Source organism: Carettochelys insculpta, chromosome 2, assembly GCF_033958435.1.
Source record: "Carettochelys insculpta isolate YL-2023 chromosome 2, ASM3395843v1, whole genome shotgun sequence".
NCBI classification, from domain to species: domain Eukaryota; kingdom Metazoa; phylum Chordata; order Testudines; family Carettochelyidae; genus Carettochelys; species Carettochelys insculpta.
The window spans coordinates 48,250,126-48,267,637 of NC_134138.1; the positions used below are offsets into that span (position 1 = coordinate 48,250,126).

The 17,512-nt window shown below is 44.4% G+C and overlaps 1 protein-coding gene across 1 annotated transcript in view; it reads left to right on the top strand.

Moving 5' to 3' along the window:
- The window catches only part of RAD54B (RAD54 homolog B), a 128,332-nt gene that overhangs the window by 99,427 nt on the left and 11,393 nt on the right, over positions 1-17,512 (top strand). Inside the window, exons 10-11 of the mRNA XM_074985699.1 lie at positions 3,181-3,320; positions 11,063-11,353. Coding sequence (XP_074841800.1) covers positions 3,181-3,320; positions 11,063-11,353 — 431 coding nt within the window. The remainder of the gene's footprint in view (positions 1-3,180; positions 3,321-11,062; positions 11,354-17,512) is intronic.

A 17,512-nucleotide genomic window follows, 5' to 3' on the forward strand; every position in this document is an offset into this window, starting at 1 on the left:
CCACATAGCCTTAAAATGTATGAAACTGTCAATCTGTTAGGCTGTGGCCACACCAGCCCCTCCTTTCTGAGAGGGCATGGTAAGGAAGTACTTTGGTAGCTGCTAATGAGGCGCTGCCATTAATATGCAGCACCTCATTAGCATAATGAGGGCCACGCACACTTCAAAAATACCACTTCTGAAACACACACCGCCCATGTAGGAGGTTTACAAAATGACCCCTGATTTCGAAAGCCCCTTCTTCCCATTTGGTTTTGGGAAGAAGGGGCTTTCAAAATCAGGGGATCCTTTTGAAAGGCCTCTGGCTGTGTACGTTTCAAAAGTGGCACTTTCAAAGTGCGTACGGCCACCATTCATGGCAGAGCCTCATTAGCGGCTGCTGAAGTGCCTCATTACCTCCAAAAAGAGGGGCCAGTGTAGCTACAGCCTTAATGTTGCATTCCGTTGAAGCATGGAGCAGCATTGATTACATATCAGAAAGACATCTGCTTAGCTCATCTAACTTTGGAGGGACTATGATTTCAGAATGGGATCTTTGCAGCAGGGAGAATTGAAAGATTAAGAAATATTTTTAATTTCTTAGTAATTTTGTATTGTGTGAAAGTTAAAACTGTTGGCCCAGGGAGAAGCCTTGGTACAGGTTGAACTTCTTTAGTCTAGCACCCTTGGGACCTGAACGTGGGGTCAATGTTGTCTAGCAGCATTACTGCTTACTGAGCTCTTAGAAGACATGTAGGGATAAATTAGAGCTAAATAAAAGCACAGGACATTGAGAGCCAGGATTGGTGACTGTAAACAAACTTTATGGGACTGTGGGGAAGTTGGTGACACCCATGATAAATGGAGATGTGGTTAACTAAAATCATGCTGCCTTATGATGTTGTCACACTAAAGTGTGCTGGACTTAGAGAGGTCCAAGCTGAACTGTATTGCAATGCAACTTGTTGCAGGTGACAAAACTGCTGAATTTGTTCAAAATAAGAATAACCTTAGAAATGAAGGTACAGTCTTACTCTTTTTTTCTCCCTAGGAACACAAAATCTGAAACAAAACAAATAGCTTTGAATTCTGGTCCCCATGTATATTCCATGTGTGTACACACATGCAGTCAGTGCGCATAAGATGAGAGATTCCTGGCAAGTAGTTTCCAGTGATCCATGCCTGTGTAGTGTTCCTCATGTTCCATGCTCAGTGTACAAAGGTTACGATATAGCCCAATACTCTTTTGGTTCCTTCTCACCAACATCTGTCCTGTGTCCAAATTCTTTGACCGAAGCTAGTTTCACATCATCTTTCAAAAAATTGTAAATATAATTAAACTAGAAGATTTACCCAGCATAGCTCAGGTGCTTCAGGGCTGGGGTGTGTGCAGGAGTCAGGGCAAGTGCCCCGGGGGGAGGTGGGGGGGCGCTCAGGGCAGGGGGTGGGAGCAGCTGGCAGTGGAGACCGTGCCGTAAGGCCATTGGCATTGCTCCCAGAGTTGGGGGGGGTATGCTGCCCAGCTGCCGACATTGCTCCCCCATGCCAGGCCAGGGCATTGGGGCCCACGCCGCCTAGCCTTTGGCTGCTCGGCAGCTCTCCGGTCTTTTGAAGGTGTGCTTAATGCCTTCTGTGGTCATTCTGGAGTATAACTGTCCCTGCTATCAGACCTCTCCCTTTTCACTTGATGAGAAACTGTCACATTCCACTCAGGGCAACCAGGGTCTGGGGGTGCGGCGGGGGTGTGTGTGTGGGGAGGATGGAAAGGGGGCAGAAGAGAAGGAGCTGGGGGCTAGCTGCCGTTGTTTGCTGCACTGCCCAGAAGTTGGACTGCCTTCTCTCAGCAAAGCGGTTCCAAACCTGCTCACTGGCAGTACCTCAGGGGCCAGACAAGGGTCCGACAGGCTGCATGTGGCCCACAATCTGTATAGTAAACACTTTCAGATCCAGCAACACCAGGACCAGGAGGTTGCTGGATATTCAAATATGCCACTTAATAGAGAGAATCATAGAATCATAGAATAATAGAGCTGGAAGAGACCTAAAAAGCCATTGAGTCCAGCCCCCTGCTCTAAGCAGGACCAAACCCCATCAGATCAGCCCAGCCAGGACTTTGTCGAGCCAAGACTTAAAACACCTCCAGGGATGGAGACTCTGCTACTTCCCTGGGTAGACCATTCCAATGCTTCACCACCCTCCTAGTGAAAAAGTTTTTCCTAATGTTCAGCCTGGACCTTCCCAGCTGCAACTTGAGACCATTGTTCCGTGTTCTGCCATCCGTGACCACTGTGAACAGCCTCTCTCCAGCCTCTTTGCAACCTCCCTTCAGTAAGTAGAAGGCTGTTATCAAGTCCCCTCTCAGTCTTCTCTTGTGCAGACTAAACAGTCCCAATTCCCTCAACCTTTCTTCATAAGTCATATGCTCCAGCCCCCTAATTATTTTGGTCATCCTCCGCTGGACCCTCTCCAATGTATCCACATCCTTCCTATAAATGGGGTCCAGAACTGGACACAGTACTCCAGATGCGGCCTCACCAAAGCCGAATAAAGAGGAATAATCACTTCTCTGGATCTACTGGCAAGAGGTGGCTGGTGATCCCCAGCAGGAGGGCAGGGGATCCTGCCAGTCCTGTGGCTGGGAGCTGGCTGGGGCTCTTTTTGCCCACAACTGGAGGGCATTAACAAATCCTATATTATGAAGGGTAAGAGAAGGAACTAGAAAGGTGGTGGTCTGTACCCGCCCTTAAATGTGTGGTGTTTTGCATGAGAGGAGCTGTGCTTCAATTAATTAACATACGCTACTTGATAGAAATCTCTTGTCTCAGTGTGAAAAACAATTGTATCTCAAAGAATCTCCAGTTACAGGTCAGTTACTGTTGTATCTCTTCAAAATAGAACAAGAAAAGAGCTAAATAAGAAAAATAAGGCAAAACAAGATTACACATTTGTGATTAATTGAGTCACAATAGTTAGGTATGCAATCTAATCAGTTAGAATACAGACATTAAATAAGAACTTTAGAGTTCTTAATTAACTAAGTACTGAAAGTATACTCTCACACACAAATGAAATGTCTGCCTTTATATGCATTATTGTTGACTTTAAACTCTTTTGTGTTCAGCAATCATACTATCAGTTTCAAGAAAATTTACATGCTTAAATTTGTAAAAGTACATATTGAATTATTTTTTCTTCACCTAGGTACTCCAATACAAAACGACCTGCAAGAATTTTATGCATTAATAGAGTTTGTAAATCCAGGAATACTTGGTTCTGTGTCCACATATCGAAAAATATATGAGGAGCCTATTATTTGTTCCCGAGAGCCTTCAGCAACAAAGGTACACTGTTTAAAAACAAGAATTCAGTCATAGAGTATAAATCATAAGGCAAGTTAGAACACTGGTTTTCAACCGGTGTGCTGCGTCACACTGGTGTGCCATGAGAATCGTCCAAGTGTGCTGTGAAATTTCATCAATTTCCCCTCACTGTCTCTTTGCAGAGCCACTGTGAGGGGAAATTGACGACCCTGTGCCATCTGGGACTCAAGCAGCAAGACTACCTCAGTCCCTGGTGCTGGGTTGGTCAATTTCCCCTTGCAATAGCTCTCTGCTGAGCTGCTGTGAGGGAAAATGCCAACCCCACAGGAGCCCATTTGTGCCAGGAGGCAGCTGAAAAGCTGCTTACTGGCTCAAACAGGCTAGCAGGCATTCCCCTACCCCCACCCCGCTGTGGCAAGTGGGAGGGAGGGACAGAACTTGTTGTCAGGGAGAGGAGCCTGCTCTCTGGAGCTGCCTCCTCTCACTCCCCTCTCCTCCATGAAAAATTGAGTAACTGCTGATTCAGAGGTTACTCAGTTACTCAACAACACTTGCATGGCATGCATTCACTTGCTCACCTTTTTGCACACCAGCAGACCTAGGTCTCCCACTAACCCATTAAGTTGCTATTTACTTTGCATTTTGCTCTGAGCAATTGAATTTCAATTATTTGTGGGTTCAATTATTTAATACAAATTATACTTTTAATAAGACTGTAACCCTAATACATATAAGTAAATGTGATGTTTATGAGCACTCAGTTCAGCTGAAAAAAGTGGGTTTGCCTTAAAATTGTTTGTGTCATTGAAGTGTGCCGTGTTACTGAAAAGCTTGGGACCCACTGAGTTAGAAGATTCATCTTTTAGAGAATCAAATGTAATTATGACTGTTTTTCTTTTTTAATGTATGAACTATGGCTGAGATTTTCAAACAAGCCAAATTCTCTATCTGCTCTGAAAATCCCAGCAGCAGAGCATATGTAAGTTCATGTAATATAGCTTGATTTCTCTGTCCATTTCTTTTGTGTGTGACAAGGTGGGTGAGGTAATATCTTTTTTTGGATCACATTCTATTAGTGAGAGATAAAACTTCTAAGTAGAGGCCTTCCTCAGGTCTGGGAACGGTATTCTGTGTCACAGCTGAATAAGAGATCGAACTATTAGTTTAGCAGAAGTAGTTAGCACATGTGGAAATCAATGGATGTGCTATACCTTGACTTTAGCAAAGCTTTTGATACAGTCTCCCACAACATTCTTGCCTGTGTGTTAAGGAAGTATGGATTGGATACATGGACTGTAAGAAAGACAGAAAGCTGGCTAGATGGTCGGTCCCAATAGGTAGTGGTCAGTGTCTCAGTGTCTGGTTCGCAGTCAGTTTCAAGTGGGGTGCCTCACGGATTGGTTCTAGGGCTAGTATTATTCAACATCTTTATTAATCACCTCGATGAGGGGTTGGATTGCATCCTGAGCAAATTTGCAGATAACACTAAGCTAGGAGGACAGGTAGATATGCTGGAGGGTAAACATAGGGTCCAGAGTGACCTAGATAAATTGGAGGATTGGGCCCAAAGAAATCTGATGAGGTGCAACAAGGAGAAGTTCAGAGTCCTGCACTTGGGACCTAAGAATCCCAAGCTCTGTTACAGTCTGGGGACCAACGGGTTAAGTAGCAGTGCAGCAGAAAAAGTCTTGGGGATTACAGTGAATGAGAAGCTGGATATGAATCAACAGTGTGCCATTGTAGCCAAGAAGGCTAATGGCATATTGGGGTGCATCAGGAGAAGCATTTCCAGCAGATCTAGAGAAGTTATTATTCCCCATCTATTTGGCACTGGTGAGGCCACATCTAGAGTATTGCGTCCAGTTCTGGGCCCCCCAGTATAGAAAGGGTGTGGATGCATTGAAACAGGTTTAGTGGAGGGCAACAAAAATGATTAAGGGGCTGAAGCACATGACCTATGAGGAGAGGCTGAGGGATTTGGGCTTGTTTAGTTTGCAGAAGTGAAGACTGAGGGGTGATTTGTTAGCAGCCTTCAACTTCCTGAAGGGGGGCTCTAAACACGATGGAGAGAAACTGTTCTCAATGGTGACAGATGGCAGAACAAGAAGCAATGGTTTGAAGTTACAGAGGCAGAGGTGTAGCTTGGGTATTAGGAAAATCTATTTCACTAGGAGGGTGGTGGAGCGCTAGAGTGCGTTACCTAAAGAGGTGGTGGAACCTCCATCTGTAGAGGTTTTTAAGTCCTGGCTTGACATAGTCGTGGCTGGGATGATTTAGTTGGGGTTAATTCTGCTTCAGGCAGGGGGCTGGACTAGATGACCTCCTGAGGTCGCTTCCAGCCCTAGGATTCTATGATTCGTATTGTAAGGCAGCAGTTCACAAAGAGGGGGTGTGCCCCCTTGGGAGAGGGAGCAAGAGATTTCTAAAATGGGGGGCAGCACAGTCAGCCTCCCCTCTGCCTCAGTGTCCCTTTCAGGGGAGACTGCTGATGTGTGATCCAACACCTCTACCCCTTAAATCAGACCCCAGCTAAGAAACACCCCCCGCCCTTCCCCCTCCACTTATTTAGTGTCTTTGCCCATGGCCTCTTCTTTCAAATCTTCCGAAACATAAAGTAAGGCAGGTGGGGGATGCAGGGGATTTTGGACAGGACGTAAGGAAGTGTATCTGGTGAGGGATAAAAAAATGAAACCAAATATCCCCTGGGTCAAATGCTGGAGGAGGAGTGTGCTGTGCTGTGCTGTTCTGTTTCTCTCCCCTTTCATCTACTGCTGTGTTTATAAATTCCGAGCCAGGGGGCTGTTTTCCCTGGAAACCTCTCCTCTTTCTAAGATGTCTGTCTGAGGCTGCTGCTTTCTTCTCCAGAGCCCTTGCAAAGGAGCAAGTTTGTGATCAGTCTCCAGGTCCGGCAGGCTGCCTGCTCCTCCTCTGCAATTCTTGTTGGGGAGAGACTGTAGAGGGGGTGGGGGCAGAGGGATTGATAGCAGCCAGCAATCCCCAAACCTTCCGAGCAGCCAGGCTTGCATCAAACAAATAGCTTGGATTGCAACAGTGCAAAGCGGCAAGCACAGCCAGATTGATTCACAGGCCCTCCCAGCATAGGCACTTTTCCTTTCTGCAGGCGTGCAGCCTGGCTTCCTTTCCTTTCATCATTAGGGCTCTTTTCCCTCCAACTCATTTTGGCTTTGCAGAATATGAGCTGATTCTGAGTATTAAAAACATCAGGACAGGTCTCATGGTATCTGCTGACTTGCAGTGATCTGTGGGCTGTTCACAAGTCTGAAATGAGGCATTGTAGGTGGTAAATCTGGGAGCCAAATCTGCTTTAAAAAATCTGGAGGATATAATCAGAATTTCATCTGGGGTCCCAACCTGATTTTTTACTCTTTATCCTGGCACTGAGCCAACTGCCCTCAAGTGTAAGTTCCCTGTGACAAAAGGGCTACGTCTACATGTGCCCCAAACTTCGAAATGGCCATGCAAATGGCCATTTCGAAGTTTACTAATGAAGCGCTGAAATGCATATTCAGCGCTTCGTTAGCATGCGGGCGGCAGCGGCGCTTCGAAATTGGCGTGCCTTGCCGCCGCGTGGCGCGTCCAGACGGGGCTCCTTTTCGAAAGGGCCCCGCCTACTTCGAAGTCCCCTTATTCCCATGAGCTCATGGGAATAAGGGGACTTCGAAGAAGGTGGTGTCCTTTCGAAAAGGAGCCCCGTCTGGACGTGCTGCGCGGCGGCAAGGCGCATCAATTTCGAAGCACCGCTGCCGCCCGCATGCTGATGAAGCGCTGAATATGCATTTCAGCGCTTCATTAGTAAACTTCGAAATGGCCATTTGCATGGCCATTTTGAAGTTTGGGGCACATGTAGACATGGCCAAGGCTATACATCCAGTAGTATTCAAAAGCTAGAACTTCAATACATCCAAAATGTTGCACCAAAACTGATTAATTACAAATGGGAATATACAAAGATAGGGTCCTGACTTGCATGCATTAACTTTAGTTTGGCATTGCCATTTCTTCTGATTTTATTGCACATCTAGTGATATTTGATGCTCCCAGAGTCAAGTGATTTCATGAGATTCTCAATTTTTTTTTCAAGCACATTTCTAGACCTCAGAGGTGCAGAGAAAAACCTTGAAAATGTGAATTGAATGCATGCTAAAAGCTAGGAAGCCTGAGAATTTCTTTCTTTCTCTCTTCTATGGTGAGGTAACAGGCTCTGTGGACATGGGGAAGTCAGTGGATGTGATATACCTTCACTTCAGGAAAGCTTTTGATTCAGTCTCCCACCACATTCTTGCCCTAAGTTAAGGAGATATGGATTGGATCCTTGGACTAGAAGATGGATAAAAAGCTGGCTTGATGGTCGGGCCCAACGGGTAGTGGTCCATGGCTCAATATCTGGATGGCGGTCGGTTTCAAGTGGAGTGCCGGAAGGCTTGGTTCTGGGGCCAGTGTTGTTCACCATCTTTGTTAATGACCTGGATGAGGGACTGGACTGCACCCTTGGCAAGTTTGCGGATGACGCAACATTAGGGGGAGAGGTAGATATGTTGGAAGGTACAGAGAGAATCCAGAGTGACCTGGATAAATTGGAGGACTGGGCCAAAAGAAGTCTGATGCGGTTCAGCAAGGAGAAGTGTAGAGTCCTGCACCTGGGACGGAAGAATCCCAACCATTGTTATAGGCTGGGGACTGACTGGCTAAGCAGCAGTACAGCGGAAAGGGACTTAGGGGTTATGGTGGATGAAAGGCTGGATATGAGTCAACAGTGTGCCCTTGTAGCCAAGAAGGCTAATGGCATACTAGGGTGCCTTAGGAGGAGCATTTCAAGCAGATCTAGAGAAGTGGTTGTTCCCTTCTATTCAGCACTGGTGATGCCACATCTGGAATATTGTGTCCAGTTTTGGGACCCCAAGTTTAAAAAAATGTGGATATGCTATAGCAGGTTCAGTGTAAGGCAAAAAAAATGATTAAGGAGCTGGAGCGCAAGACCTACGAGGATAGGCTGAGGGATTTAGGCTTGTTTAGTTTACAGAAGAGAAGATTTAGGGGTGATTTAATAGCACCTTCCTCTTCAACTTCCTGAAGGGGAGCTCTAAAGAGGGGGGTGAGAAGCTGTTCTTGGTGGTGTCAGATGGCAGAACAAGGAGTAATGGTCTGAAGTTGAAGAGGGAGAGGTGTAGGTTAGATATTAGGAAAACCTACTTCACCAGGAGGGTGGTGAAGCACTGGAATGCATTGCCTAGAGAGGTGGTGGATTCTCCTTTCCTCGAGGTTTTTAAGTCCTGGCTGGACAAGGTCCTGGCTCGGATGATTTATTGGGGGTTGATCCTGCTTGAAGCAGGGGGCTGGACTAGTTGACTTCCTGAGATCCCTTCCAGCCCTAGGATTCTATGATTCTTTTTTTTTTTCCAATCCTTTTATTAGTCTCATGGGGTAGCCATGTTAGTCTGTATCTGCAAAATTGAGGAGCCCCTTGGCACCTTAAATCAGGGGTGTTCAAAGAATGGGGTGTGAAATTTCATAAGGGGGGCGTGCAGCGTGATCAGCCTCCGCTACCTCCTTCTGGCCTCCATTGGCTTCCCTGCCCCTGTGGCCTCTGCCGTCATTGCCGAGGGACAAGTTGGGATGGGGTGGGCGCTGCTAATTGCAGGGAGAAAAAGTGGGGCCTGACGTAAAAAGTTTGCTCACCCCTGTTTTAAGGAACCATTCAAGGTGAAGAGGTGCATTAAACACCCCTATACTTATTGCAGGGGTGGGCAATAATTTTTGATGGTGGGCCACTCCAAAAATGTGGTAAGTGGTCAAGGATCACACTCTCCCATAATATCAATGGAGGACGTGCAGAGTCTAGACTGGAGGTTGGGTGCAGAAGGGAGCTTGGGACAGAGTACTGGGGTCCATGAAGGGGTGTAGGGTGTAGGAAGGGGTTGTTATCTGAGGCAGGGGATTGATGTGCAGGAGCGGGTGCAGGGTTCAGGAAGTGGTTATGTGTGTGGATTCAGGAGAGTATTCTGACCTGGAAGATGGACGCATGAGGGGGTGCAGGGTCTGGGAGGGGGATATGATGTGGGGTAGGGTGCAGGAAGTGGGTACATGGATCTGAGTACATTTCTAGACCTCACAATTGCAGAGGAAAACTTTGAAAATGTGAAGTGAATGCATGCTAAAACCTGGGAAACCTGAGAACCATTTTTTAAAAATCCTATTATTAGCTTCATAGAGGTGTAGCCAGGTTAGTCTGTATCTGTAAAAATGAGGGGTCCTGTGGCATGATAAAGCAGAGGGTCAGAAGCAGAGCAAGAAGGCTTAGGCACAGGAACTGGAGGTGTGCTGCAGCACCCCTATATTTTACATGGGTTTCTCGGCTGCACCCGGGGATCCAGCTGCTTCCCAGGCCTCCCAGCCTTGCTCCCAGCTGGGTTCCTGACTGCTGTCTCTGAATAGACGGTCCCAATTGTTGCATGGGGCTCCACCACCAACCCCACAGCTAGAGGCCCACATACACAGCATGCAGCTACTAAGGGCACCACAAAATTTGGGGAAGTTGGTGCCCAAAATTAGTGGTACCCTGTGCAGCTGTGTAATCTGTGTATACCCAAGGACAGCCCTGACTGCAGAGCTGTTCCTCTGCTGCCAGGAACTCTGGGCTACATCCAGAGCACTTCTGGGCTTTGAATTAAGCTAGGGATGCATGCATACAGGAGGGCGCTAGGGATTGGACCCTTGGTCCCAGTTTAACTTGAGCTCAAACTCCCCAACCCTGGCACCTGGGGTTTGAACATAGGTTAGCAATTTGCAGTGTGGACACAAGGGAGATTGGCTTGAGCTTTACTCAGACCTGGGTTTAAATTGCTGTATTGCACTTGTCTCACTCATCAGTAGAACTTGGTGTATGCAGTAAAAAATATACCTCACCCTTCATGTCTCTCTTATATTCTGGGACCAACATGGCTACAACACCGTTTTCATTTTTAGTAACAGAGAGAAAGCCGTGCTAGTCTATATTACTATCAAAACAAAAAAGCAGTAAAGTAGCACTTTAAAGACTAACAAAATAATTTATTAGGTGAGCTTTCGTGGGACAGACCCACTTCTTCAGACCATAGCCATACCAGAACAGACTCAATGTTTAAGGCACAGAGAATGAAAAACAGTAATCAAGGTTGACAAATCAAAAAAAAATTATGAAGGTGAGCAATTTTCAAGGTGTTCTGGTATGGCTATGGTCTGAAGAAGTGGGTCTGTCCCACGAAAGCTCACCTAATAAATTATTTTGCTGGTCTTTAAAGTATTACTTTACTGCTTCTTTGTTTTCGTTATTGTGTGTGTCAGACTCTGTTTTTCAGCCTGGAACATGAGACCCAAGGTGTACTAAACTCACTGGTTGGGGCAGGCATTGTGATTTGGCCTAGGGCAGGTGTAGTAAGAAAGACTTCTTGGTCTCCAATTGAAATTAAAGTTAAATGCTGTTATTTAATTAACTATATTCCAATTTAAATGCTTAAAGCTTATGTACCATTGAACTTTTAGAGCACTCATTTTATTGAATCATTTAGTTTGTGGATTATTGACTAGATAATAATCTTAAATAGTACGAATAATAAATCTAAACTATTGGTTATTGTTAATATCAATTAATTGACTGCTTAGCACAAGGGTGTCACTAGTGCCTGATTAAGAAAATGTAGCAAAGAATTGTGATGTAACTGAACTTGCTTGTGAGGATGTATCTAAACCTCTGTTTGTTATGTTAGGAAGAAAAGGACTTAGGAGAGAAAAGAGCAGCAGAACTCACTCGTCTAACTGGACTATTTATTCTTAGAAGAACACAAGAGATCATAAACAAATTCCTCCCACCGAAAAAAGAGAGTGTACTTTTCTGCCCACCAACAGCCTTGCAGCTTGAACTCTACAGAAAACTGCTTAATTCTCGAGTCGTTAGATCCTGCCTACAAGGAGTACGAGAAAACAGTCCTCATCTGATATGCATAGGAGCTTTGAAAAAACTCTGCAACCATCCATGCCTTCTGTTTAATGCCATAAAGGTATCTACTGTAGTTTGCTTTAACCCCAATAATTAGACATTCCTACACAGAAGAAGTAATTAAAATGAGTTACTGTTAAAAAGTCTGTCAATAGCGCTCCACAAATGCCCTCTCAAAATGATATGCATTAGAGCTTTCAAAAAAACCTAACCTTTACAAAGTCTGGAAAGTAACAATTAAGGATCCATTTAGTTTCTCACTGCTATACAATATTTCCTCATTCTTTATAACCTTTATTGACTTATGCTGCCCACTCGCCATTGTTTTCCCCCAGAAAATTTGTAAAAATACATGCAAGTGTCACCATAGCAAATGATTAGTTTATAAAAATTTTTTCCACAACAGAAGGAAATATTTCTTCACACAACACACAGTCAACCTGTGGAGCTCCTTGACAGAGGACAGTGTGAAGAACAGGACTTTAACAGTGTTTAAAAAGAGAATGAGATAAATACATGGAGGACCGGTCAATCAAAGGCTTTTAGCCAGGATGGATAGGAATGGTGCCACTAGCCTCTGTTTGTCAGAAGTTGTGAATGTCTTATGTGATATCTAAGCATGTAATATGTTACTGACATATGAGGATGTTACATTGTATATCAAGGACATACACACTTGTTCTGAGGTCCAGAAGGAAGTGAGAGGCCGATCATCTGAAAGTCTCTTGGTGAAAACAGTGGGCTTTAAAACCGGGAAATGTCATGGTAGGGGTCTACTACAGATCACCAAATCAGGATGAGGTAAAAGGCATTTTTAGAACAAGTAACAGTAGTATTCAAAATATAAAAACTCATAGAGATGGGGGAATTTAGCTACTCAGATATCTGTTGGAAAAGTAGCATGAGAAAATATAAAATCTCTAATTGGAATGTATTGGGGATAAATTCTTGTTTCTGAAAGTAGAGGAAGTAACCAGGGGCAGCCATTGATTCTGACCAAAAGGGAGAAATGGGTTGTGACTCTGAAGGTGGAAGGCAATTTGGATGAAAGTGATCATGACATGATAGATTTAATAATTCTAAGAAAAGAGAGAAATCAACAGAACGAAGACAATGGACTTCCAATAAGCAGATTTTAATGAATTCATAGAATTGGTAGGTTAGTCTCCAGGGAAGAAAATGTAAGAGGAAAAAAAGAGTTCAGAAGATCTGGAAGCATCAGAGACTTCAAAACCCCCATTATTGTTCTACAATTAGCTTTTAATGATAAGGAAAGCAACATTTTTCTTTAAATAGTAAACTTTCAAAGCTGAATTAAGTCACTGTACAGTTGTAAACTTTTGAAAGAATAACTATAATGTTTTGTTGAGACTTATGAACATTTCAGAGTTGTCAACAACCGCCATTCCTGGTCCAAGTTCTGAAGGAGCACAAGAACCTGGATTACCTACACGTTGTTAGATCCCTTAACCCAGGGGTCAGTAGCCAAAATAGCAAGAAAAGCCATTTTTTTTTGAATTCTGTAAAATACTCAGTAATTCAAGAGCCACAATGCATGTGAATGCGAGATGGTCCATAATAACATCAAATCATACTTTTGGTAACCCTTATTTTAAGAACCACACACACAATGATTTGTAATACAATGCATGTTTACTGCAGTACGTTCACCAACTTTTTCCATATTCTCTTGAGGTTGCTATTTTTTTTGTTGGTGGTGAATTTTTCATTGCAAGTGAGACATAAAGGGAACCCAGATGAACTTGATATAAATGCAAAAGATTTGGTCCATTCAGTGTGAAATTTTCTATTTTCATCTTTGATTTTCCTCCTTTTTGAAGCCATTCAAACCCCACTTTAATTATGCCAATTTTATTTCATGTTTAATTTCAGTTTTCTTTCTTAAAATGTCTGTTGACCTTCACAGCAAGAATGCCACAAGTTTCCTTTTCAAAATCAAGGCTTTATTAGCAACATGATCAAAACACAGATATGTATCATATCCCACAATGCACTGCAGATATTAAAGGGGGATTTATCCAACGTTTTGAGATCACATATCGTTCACTATTTAGATGTAAGTTGTTCGTTGTTGGGCTTTTAGACGTTCACCATTTATCGAAAACAATCTCAAGGTAGCTTTTTATTTTTTATTATTTTTTAACTTTGCAAGTCTAGCGTTGGGAGCCACAAAGAAATCCTTAAAGAGCCTCATATGGCTCTGGAGCTGCCTTAACCAGTGCCAGGTCGGCTGTTCCCTCTTCTTGACTTGCTTCTTCATTGTAATCTAAGGATGAGAAACAGGACGGTGGATGACTTAGCCCACAAAAACAAGTATCTCAACCTGGTGAAGATCACTCTGCCACTACGCTCAAGGGCTACGTCTACACGTGCACGCTACTTCGAAGTAGCTTATTTCGATGTTGCGACATCGAAATAGGCTATTTCGATGAATAACGTCTACACGTCCTCCAGGGCCGGCAACGTCGATGTTCAACTTCGACGTTGCGCAGCCCGACATCGAAATAGGCACAGCGAGGGAACGTCTACACGCCAAAGTAGCACACATCGAAATAAGGGAGCCAGGCACAGCTGCAGACAGGGTCACGGGGCGGACTCAACAGCAAGTCGCTCCCTTAAAGGGCCCCTCCCAGACACACTTTCATTAAACAGTGCAAGATACACAGAGCCAACAACTAGTTGCAGACCCTGTATATGCAGCACGGACCCCCAGCTGCAGCAGCAGCAGCCAGAAGCCCTGGGCTAAGGGCTGCTGCACACGGTGACCACAGAGCCCCGCAAGGGCTGGAGAGAGAGTATCTCTCAACCCCCCAGCTGATGGCCGCCATGGAGGACCCCGCTATTTCGATGTTGCGGGACGCGGATCGTCTACACGTCCCTACTTCGATGTTGAACGTCGAAGTAGGGCGCTATTCCCATCCCCTCATGGGGTTAGCGACTTCGACGTCTCGCCGCCTAACGTCGATTTCAACTTCGAAATAGCGCCCAACACGTGTAGCCGCGACGGGCGCTATTTCGAAGTTACTGCCGCTACTTCGAAGTAGCGTGCACGTGTAGACGCAGCTAAGGTGTCCAACTTTGTCAGTATCTGCAGCCATCTGATGTCATCCATCCACTTCCTGGTCCCCTATGGCCCATTTACAACACAGAATAATACGTGTTCCCAATCCAATTCTGACTTCTAATTACAGACCAGCCTCCTCTACTGAAAAGGTTGTATTTATGTTCCAAAGGATCAGCCTGGGCTTTAGATATTGAAACTATGTCATGATTTACCACTTGTAGACCATTTTAGCTAATTCAAGTCCTAACATCTAGTCTTGAGGGGCTTCTAGTGGCCATGCCTGCTTGATGTGTCAGGCATTATATTAGGTCCTATGGCTTTTGCACCCCTACTAAGAACCCATGATCAAAATTTCATAGTCTGCTCCAGCCTCTTCCACACTCTGCAGCCTTGGTGTTACATAAATGGACTTCATTGTGTAACTGCTACACTCCCAGCAATCCTAATTGCCATTAATCTCATGATAAAGATGGTACACTTAATCCTGTGGTATGCTATTCCTATAGCATAGGAGACAGCTCAGCTCTTCCTAGCAAATGCCTTCTGCTACCCTGGCTTACCAAAACTATTGTGTAATTGGACAACACAATAGCAAATGAAAGTCAATGTTATTAAAAGCAAAGTAGTGCACAGTGTAGAGTTGGATTATGTTTTCTGTATGAAATGGTGAGGGGTCTAAATTGTCAGTTACAGTTCAAGAAAGATCTTGGAGTTATTTCAGATACTTCTCTGAAAACATCTGCACAGTATGCAGTGTTAGCTTCCCCCGGCCCCTCAAAATAAAAAAGCTTATAGATTGTTAGGAACCATGATGAAAGGGATAGGTAATGCAGAAAATATCACAATGCCACCACTATATGCCCACTTCTTGAATGCTGAGCACACATGTGGTTTCCTGATTCCAAAAAGATATATTGGAATTGGACAAGATACAGAGAAGGGCAACAAAAATCGTAAGGGATATGGAATAGCTTCCACATGAGGAGAAATTAAAAAGACTGGGACTTCTCAGCTTGGAAAAGAGACAACTAAGATGGGGATGTCAGAGAAGTCTCTAAAAGTCTTGATTGGTGTGGAGAAAGTGAATAATGAAATATTATTTACTCCTTCACATCAGAAGAACTAGGGGTCACCCAATGAAATTAATAAGCAACAGATTTAAAAGGAACAAAAGGAAGTATTTCCTCACACAATGCAGAATCATCTTGTGGAACTCCTTGGCAGGGGGATGTGAAGGCCCAAATAATAGAATGGTTCAAGAAAGAACTAGGAGGGTTCCTTGAGGATAAGGTCCATCAATAGCTTTTAGCCGGGATGGGCAGGGATGCAGTAACACACACTGCAACACTCTCATTTCTTTTTGCCAGAAACTGAGAGTGGATGACAGGGGATGGACCACTTTATTGCTTGTTCTGGTCTTTCCCTCTGAAGCACTTGGCATTGGCCACAGTGAGAAGACAGGATACTGGGAGCACCGGTCTGACCCCGTATGGACATTTTTATTTTTATATAGTAAGAATCATATTGGACTAGGGACCCCAGTTCATTTCTCAGTTCTGGCTGGAATTTCTCAGACTTCTTGGCATCAAGTCTCTTGCCTCTCTGTCTACCACTCACAGACTAAGGAGAAAATGGAAAAAGTCAAGTGAAACTGGAGTGATATTTTTGCTGTCTTCTGAATTACCATAGGGGCGTTTGGCTTCCCTGCTGTGCTATAGAACAGGTAAATCAAATAGTCATTGCATTATAGCTGCTCACGGCCTTGAAGAACCACCCCCATCTTTCACAACTCACTTTTGAAGGCCTACACCAGTGATCCATACTCAGACTGCTGCAACCCTACCATTCATATTAGTCTGGGGACTGGAGAAATACTTGGTGCACCAAATCCTTGACTCCTGGTGAGTTAGAGGGAGACTTCAGTACCCCATGGACTGGGAAGGCTGCACTCTGGACAAGCAGTCTTGGGAATAAGTATAGAATATTCATGCTCAGAACCTATTGCAAGAGTTCCCATGGAAATATGCCACGAAACCAGACCTGAGGCTTCTATAAGGTACCCTGGGGCACAGGAGTGTTGTGTATCAGGCCCTTCAGCCAAGCCACTTTCTGGGCAACCTAATTAATTCAATTAGTCTGCAGCAGGGCTGCCTCATCGGCAGGAAATGTCAGAAGACTGTTCCTTAGTCTAGCAGCCGTAATTTGGTGGCTGCTCAGAGCTGAAAGCTCCTATACCTGCTTGTTTCCAGGTTTTCTCCAACCTTGTTCCTGCCTCAAACTCCTCTCTGCTTTTTGCAACCAGCCTTACTCCTGTCGTGCTGCCTTCAAGGTAACCAACCTCTAACTTCTGGCTCACATTTTTGACTCCAGCTCTGCCCCTTGACTCTGGCTCTGATCCTGGACTCCTATTCCTGCCTACCAACTCCTGCTCTAGCTAGTAGGTGTGACTCCTAGTTCAATCACTAGGCACAACCACCCACATCCTGACCTCTGCTGCATCCCTACTCCCAAAGCTAAGAAAACACATACCTGTACAAAAATAGCAGGCAAAGCAGGGTTCAAAATCAGATATGCTAAAACAAACGCCCTTGCAACTTAAGTGCCAAGCAGTAATATCAGCTTCAATGGCAAAAATATCAATAAGGTACACCAGTTCATCTACCTGGGCAGAACCATATTAGCTAATGGAGACCTTGGAAGGAGGGTCATAAAGGAGTGGGATGGAACCCACATCATCTCCATAGCTCCTTAATGTATGGAAAAAAATTGAAGATATGTAGCACCACAATAAATTTTGGAATTTTCACTTAAAATATAATCTTGGGGCTAACATATGGCTGTGAGAACAGGAGAGCTACTAAAATGTTTGACATAAAGCTCTCGGTGCTTTCAAAAATTAGTGCTTTGAGGACATTGGTTGGAAAGACTTTATTACCAAAAATGAGATCTGAGAAATGGTTAAACTGGAACAGGTTTCCAAGGGAGGTTGCGGAATCACTGTGATTGGTTTTTGAAAACAGGTTAGACAAACACCTCTTAGGGATTGTCTGCAGCAATGGTGGGGAACCTTTTTTGGGTCAGCAGCCAATGACCAAAAGAAAAATCAGTTGGGGGCCACACACAAGTGAGAAACAA